Source organism: Montipora capricornis, chromosome 11 (assembly GCF_036669925.1).
Source record: "Montipora capricornis isolate CH-2021 chromosome 11, ASM3666992v2, whole genome shotgun sequence".
Lineage (NCBI taxonomy): Eukaryota > Metazoa > Cnidaria > Anthozoa > Scleractinia > Acroporidae > Montipora > Montipora capricornis.
This window is the reverse complement of record NC_090893.1, coordinates 1,768,172-1,775,671: the sequence shown is the minus strand read 5'-3', so window position 1 is coordinate 1,775,671 and position 7,500 is coordinate 1,768,172. Positions and strand designations below refer to the sequence as shown.

Genomic DNA, 7,500 nt, shown 5'->3' with positions numbered 1-7,500 from the left:
ACAGTGGTAAAACACGAACTTTCCTTCGTATCACAAAAAGTCTTGATATTAACGCTACTGGATAGCGAGCGACTTGTGTACTTCTTTCGTCAACATGGGCCACGTGAACAGAGCGTATTCAACGAAATTTCGGATGGTTGTCAAAGGGTTTTCACACGAACCCGGCTCGAATCCTTCTGCCTTTCTATCGTTGATCTCCTAACCGATCCTCAATGAGACTAGGTGCACTTTTCTTTGCTCTCTCAGTTCCTGTTGCTCGGGTTTAAAAGAGAACGGCAATATACATTCTGTTTCGGAAGAAACGTTCCCTTGGAAAAGAACTCTCCCCATAGAAAGAATTGTACCAAAAGAATGAAAATTAAACGATATTCAGATCATCTAAAGAGCATAGATAGAAAAACAACCCTTTGTGAATAACTGTTATACGAAAATTCAAGGACAGGTTTATCATAAAGAAATAATCGTTCAAGAACTTCGAGCGTTGGAATGTAACGATTCAATTTTGGTGTTAGTTTTACGTCAAACACAAGACAGCGATTTTGCTACGAGTTCGATTGTTATATTTAACAGTTCTTACTGAGCCTACTTCTTTAATTAAAAACGCCTTTTTTTCATTTCCGCGCTACGATTAGGGAACACTGTATATGGAAAGCAAGAAGAAAATCACGAGGGCAGAAAAAAGTCTGACCCCAGTTGTCACTTCAAAGACACGATACTTATTTTCCGGTGGATAAGTTGCTATCTGACAGTTTCCATCTGTGCAAAGATTTCAGTTTGTGTGTGTGCGTGTGTGTAGTGTGACCTATTTTAGCATAGCCAATTTGCATGCTAACATCTAGCACTTTTAACCTATTGGTTATTTGAGGTTAACACTACCCTTGTCCTTTTTCTTATTTGTTCACTTTTCTTATTTCCATTGGATGTAGATAACTGTCATACCAAGGGTAACAAGACGCCTGGAGCCGTTAACGAGGGATACGTTGATCGTTGAATGGGTACCCACAGTCACTCTGGTTATGTCCGTGGAAAATAATAAATTTCATGTTGACTGAGTACTAGCCTCCTAAGCAGACCTTCAATTGGATCGTCAAGCAATCTTTCCTCGTGACGAGCCAAAAGATCCTAGCTCAGTACATGATGCGACATGAGGATTGCGAGTGCTAGTTGCAGATTTTACCCTGCTTAACATTCGTCGATGGGGGACCTTTTGGGAGTGAAAGTGTTGAAAAATGACTTTCCTGTATTTATAAATACGGATAGCGGTACGTTGAAAATAAATTTTGGAATTCGCTCTCAGGACCAATTCACTGCTAACTTTGACTGGTTCTCTAGGTAGAGAAATACACAGTGGTTTGAGGCACACTCGACTGGGATGCAGTTAAATTCACAAAGCCAAAGAAATGAACGGAACAAACCAATCTCTTTGTCAATATTTATAGTCGACCTATCTCACGCGCGAGCATGGAATCTTTAAGAGGATTTCTCTTTAAAATGATCATGTATAGATGTGCGCTATTGTCGAACAAGAATGATGGCTGATCAGCAGCTACCCGCACTTTTCAGTGATTCGGTGATTCCAGTGCCACATCCACTCTTCAAGGTACAGGAATAAAATTGAAAAATGAGACAAGTCAGAAAGAAAAGTCAACAACACGGGATATTACGTGCGGTCACTCATCCAAGTGCTGGGTAACCTCAGCCAACAGGGCTTAACTTCAGTGAAAAGCTCAAGCACGTAGCTAATTGCCATATGAAAAAAACAAAAACGATGCAACTCGACCGAATTTTAGACGTGGTCTGCCTATGGCATCCCACGTAATAAAGAATTGTTGTTGTTGTTGTTGTTATTGCTAGCCTTGTCATCGACGATCGTATTCTTTGCTTAAGCTACCTAATGAGAGCAACGATGAAAACAAGAGCTCTCTTGCCCGCTCGGGATTTCTCGCTTCGTCCCGCAAGATCAAAGATCATTTTTTGGTGTTTTCTAGTCATACAATAAATCCGTTATTGACCAAGCTTGTTTGATCAAGATGGTTGGATATTGGCCTCGCTCTTTTCTTGCGTGTTTATGGACCTTGACTTCGTCTCGGTCCATAAACACGCAAAAATAGAACTTGGCTAATATCCAGCCAACTTGACCTCACGCCTAGTCAATAACCCATATGTACTCACGACAACCATGCATTGAATGAATGGACTTAATTTAAGTGTCGAGTATTTAGCTAAATATAACTTAATTGTGGACACTAAAACGGAACATTCCAAATACAAAATTAAAAAAAGATAACACTCTAAAACATTTACAAGTTTAAAATTGCTTAATTCAAATCATCTAATCTAACATGTTGACAAGTCTATAATTACTTAGTATCAGTTAAACAATTCAATTGAGCAGAAGTCACTGGATTTTTCCTAAAGGTTAAAGAATGGAAGCTAATGTACCAATGCAATAACATGGAAATTGGTTAGCCACCTGCATACATAGTTAATAGATGTAGGCTGGTTATGAAACTCGACAAGTTTCTTTGTTTCATGTTTTTGTTCGCTTTTTTGGCCTTGACCCTGCACAAAACCCGACAAAAACACGCTTTTTTCGGCAGGATAACCAATCAAAAGCTTCGACTAATTTATTCGAAATTAACTTGCGAACCAAAAACAAAAGATTGTGCAGGGTCACGGTCGGTTCAACATCTAATTGCGACTGTATTCCTGCTTTTGAAATTCCCAGGGTTTCATAACCAGTCCCTAGATTAACTATGCTTCATACGACACTGACAAGGAAAATTGGTAAACCATTTTTAAACTTTGAAATAAGAATTAAAAGATTAATTAATTGCAGAGAATGTTCTCTTTTGTTTCCTATTTTGTTGTCAATGAATCTTACATGCAATGCAATTAATTCATTGATCTTATTCAGCAAAGTATCGTGAAATAATGAGCTGACGTTTGGCATTCCCACTTGGGTCTGCTGCAGCAACAATGTAAAATGGAACTTCTTCATCTTCAATGTCTTCATCAAAGTCTTGTTCTAGATGCATAAGGGCGAAATTATGCAACACTGCAGAGACCACAATAATGACGAGAACATTCGCCAAGGTGGTGCCGCGCATGTAGTCCCAAGAGGAGACACGGAAAACGTGTCTTTAACAATTCAAAGCCATCTCTCAATAACACACCTACAAAGCCCAAGTGCAGTATTGTAGCGCACTTCTCTTAATTGCATTCTTTCGCTGGAGGATTGGTGTCATGAAATATGCTCTACAAGAGCATCCACTGTAACCCACAAGAACGCCATCAAAAGCACTATCCCTTAGTTTGTCTGCGATCTTGCTGTTCTCAAAAATGCGTCGATCCAGGCCAGCGGGCTACGATGTTAGTAATAAAGGCATCGCTATCACAAACGGCTTGGACGTTGATGGAGTAAAACTGATTCCTGTTAAGAAATGCCATGGCATTTTCTTTGTTTAGACGTATGATCCTGATGTGGGCACAATCGATGGCCCCGATCACACCTGGAAAGTGCGCAACAGCATAAAGCTTTTTCTTGGTATCAACCAAGTTCTCTGGGAACGACAGCAATTGTCTTTTTTGTTTCGCAATAGCCCTTGAAACCGTCCTTGTGAATGACTGGACATACAGCAAATACAGAAACACCAAATAAATCGCCAATAACCCTCTAGAAAGTTCCTGTTGCATAGAATCTCAGAGCAATTAGCACCTGGTGCATTGGTGTAAGGGGCAGACTTCTCCTTCTTTAATGTTGAAGATCTTTATCCAAAGTTTTTACAAAGTCAATGACCGAGTCCGTTCTAAGACGAAAACGCATTCGAAAGTCTTCGTATTCCTCTAATGGGTTAAATCTATCCCTAAGGTGCCGAATTTGTCGAGCATGTAAATTACTTCGGTTGGCGTAGTTTCTTAACTGTCTGCAGCACAGTGGTTCCTCCATTATAAAATGGCTGACAATGCATGAAGATATCGTTAAACAGCGTTTAAACCTACCTTTGAGCAGGTCTAACTTACTATGGTTCCTTATTCGGTGTTTAGACACTGACTAAACACGTTTTTTGAAAACAACGTTCAAATAATCGGTACTCATGGTTCAAACATGCGTTAGAGGGAGATGTTTTGTCGAATGGGGTTTCGGGTTCCGTCGCGCGTCTCTCAAGAAACGAAGTTAGGTCCTTGGCTTCCAGTCGTTGTCATCAAAGATTTAGAAGTAAGCAGTGACTCAAAAGCAAAGTTGAGGAAATACATCGATAATATAATACCACAACTTCACAGACTGTCATCAAAGACAAATTAAGCCAACCTGTTCCTTACCGCGTTGTGGAGTGGTCGTCCTAAAATAGAGGAAAACTAAATAATTTCCATCCATCGTAAAAGGTGTGTCAAAATTTCGAAGCTTCTTGTCGTCATTATCTCTGAAAACTCATCACGGAATGAGCATGTTAGCCAGGTAGTTAAACAGGCCTCGCTTCCAAGTGTTAATGCTTCTTCAGGAAAGTCCAAGCGAGCGCGGCCTTGTGAGCGAGAAACGGGGCCTCAAAAAAATTTTTCCGCATTGTCTTCTTCCACCGGTGAAGAAGGCGGTGTCCCGTACAGCACTTGCGGAGTGATTCACCTCCAGGCAGTCTTTACGAGATTATAGTAATGAAAGAACGATGTATTACATGTAAAGACATAAATTTGAACTGCGGGAATGAAACATAAGTTTCGAGATCATCGTAGTTATCAGTGACCGGTTTCTATGAGGCAAGCCAGCCCGGTTAGGCGGGCTGACTCGGTAAAAAGGTCTGAAGTGTTTAAATGGACAATTCCAGCCCGGTTTACCCGGAATGAATTTCAGCAAGTGGTTTACGTGCCTCGTAACCGTCAAACATTGAAGAAGCATTTAACTGGTGAATTTTCTTGTTTGGTTCGAAATGAAGGTTCCTTTTAGCTCTAGCAAATACGGAATGGCATTTCAAAACCAAAGATGCAAAAAAACATCCTGAACATGCAAATCTGGCTGCGTTTTCAAGGCAACCCATGCACGCGTCACGACAATTTTTCATCCCGGCAAACCGGGCTGGGCCGTTGATGAGAATTTTTCAGCCAGCCGAGATTTTACCGAAGAAAATATGCATTAGCCGAGATCTCGGCAAAGAGGGCCAGCCCACCTAACCAGGCTGGCTCGCCTCATATAAACAGGCCTTACACTTTAAGTCTCAGGTCTTAGTTTCTAAGATTTGGCGCGGGTCTTAGGTCCTTGTTTTAGAGTCACCAGAGATTTCCATATGATTCCACTTTGCGCTGAGGCGTGATTACCAAGCAAAGTTGATTCCGGTTGATAGAATCGTAGGTTCACGTTGTGTTTTTTAAGAACGCGGCGAAAATAGGCTGATTTAGCAACAGAACGGGAACGTCAGTGGCGACGTCGCGCGCAGCAAAACTACCAATGAGAATTTAGAATAGAGAAGAAGAGTGGAGTCTATTCTATTCTGAATTCTCATTGGTGTTTTTCCTGCGCGCGCCGTCGCCACTGACGTTCCCGTTCTGTTGCTAAATCAGCCTAATATCTTTCAGTTGACCCAAAGTTGACGTCCTTTCATCGAGGATTATTCAATAGTTTTTGAACGAATACAAGCAACAAACGACAATTCCAACGCACTTTTAATATATCACGTAGAACAAGCATTTCGGTGTAGTATGTGATGAAGAGATCGAGTAATTCAAGTGATCGAGCCGGGATTAAGTGGTTCAACGAAAGAGAAACAAAATTTCGGTTACAAAATAAATCTAGATGAAATGAAACCTGAACAGAAATTAATACTTTCAAACTATTGATTGACTTTCTAAAAGGACGATAGTACAACAAAACCCAACTGGCATAATCATTTTCACGAGTCACAACACTTAAGTTTCCCCGCGTGGGATCATGGGTAACGGAAGTAACAATGACATTGCATTTGTAATACTGTATTGAATTACGCCATTATTATTTTCTGTTTACATTACATATCTTGTGGTTATTTACTATTAAACGAGATCTGCAATGGCCAAAGAAATCATCGAAAAATAACTAGCCTCTTCCCTCATGAATTCTGTATTCTTCACTTAAGTCTCATTCACTCAGTCTTCTCACACTATCCTAGCTACTTTTACAGTGCAAGGCACCTTACCGTGGCAACCCAACAAACTTACACATTTGATAACCTACGTGTAAATACGTCAAATCAACATTTGACTGCAAAAGGGTTACCCGCCGCGGTGATTCAACCTGGGGTAAAAAGCAACCCGGGCTCGTGTAAATAGGCCCTTAGAACTGTGCGAATTTGCAAGGAGGCATGACTGTCAATCAAATTCACACATCCTGATTCGCGGACAGTTTGTAAAAAACTTTGATAGGTGGCCAGGTAAGGTGCGTCGCACTTAAATCTTTCTACTGTCGAACGCACTTCAATAATCCTTGATTACTACTAGCTTTAATAAAGTTGCCAGTTTATTGCAAAAAATATATAGCATTTGCAAAAGGGCGCACAAATGTGCTCAAACAACATATTAACTCTCCTGAAAAATACCACAAAATTTGTCATCTTTATCAAAATTTCACCGGACAACTGTTTAAAGAAATCATTCTTTCTGGGCAAAATATCGAAAAAGGTCCAATTTAAATACTATCCTATAGATTTACACCTTTAAAAAATGGTGCGTTAAACAAATTAAGTTATGACGAACACGAAAATCAAGCAGAACAGCACCAGAAACTTCATTTGCTAGTAATACAAAGACGTAAAACTATGTGAAAAACTCATTCTTACGGGGGAAAATCCAAAAAAGGTCCAATCTAAAATATTAGTTACTACTACAACAACACACTATATTGTACCTAATACGTTGAACTTAATATTTACAAAAATAATTACTTTGTTCAAGTTATTTAAGGGTCGCGATTCCCTGAAATAAACAATAAAATAGTTAAAAATGCCAGGGATCATATTTCTCCCCTACGAATTGCCAAAACAAGTAAAGTTCAGATGAATGTTGTTACTCAAGTAGTTTCATATATAGCTGCTGCCAAATCAACCGTGTGAAATAGACAATTATGGCCTTAAAAAATGTTTCGGTCCCTAGCGCATTGCACTCTTTTAACTTTTTCGTTTGGCCTATTAAACAGTTTTCTTTAAAAAAAGGTCGGGCAGAAGTAACTGCATGAGATTCTCTATGTGGACATCTCTGAAACATATCAATCAATTCTACTTTTTAAGAAGTTAAAATAACATTTTCATTTGCATCGGTTTAGGCAGTGCGTTCATGCAAAGCAAAGCTGGCTTGCTCAACTGTCATGTCAGCCAGCCGCCGGTCGCTCGTTGCTCCACCTCTCTCAGCAGAGCCACTCTGACAAAGCCCGTTGTTTGGGCCACCAATCGCCACACTGGCTGGATTTGATTGTCTCGACCTTGTACTCTGCACAGCTCCTCCTTCCACAACTGCGTCACTCAGCCCGTTGGCATGGAT

The 7,500-nt window shown here is 40.2% G+C and overlaps 1 protein-coding gene across 1 annotated transcript in view; it reads right to left on the bottom strand.

Moving 5' to 3' along the window:
* Nucleotides 1–5,638: 5,638 nt before the first annotated feature.
* The window catches only part of LOC138022995 (uncharacterized), a 34,803-nt gene continuing 32,941 nt past the window's right edge, over nucleotides 5,639–7,500 (bottom strand). The window contains exon 20 of the mRNA XM_068870031.1: nucleotides 5,639–7,500. This exon is cut by the window's right edge and continues 208 nt beyond it. Within this exon, the coding sequence (XP_068726132.1) occupies nucleotides 7,282–7,500 (219 nt within the window). The 3' untranslated portion in view covers nucleotides 5,639–7,281.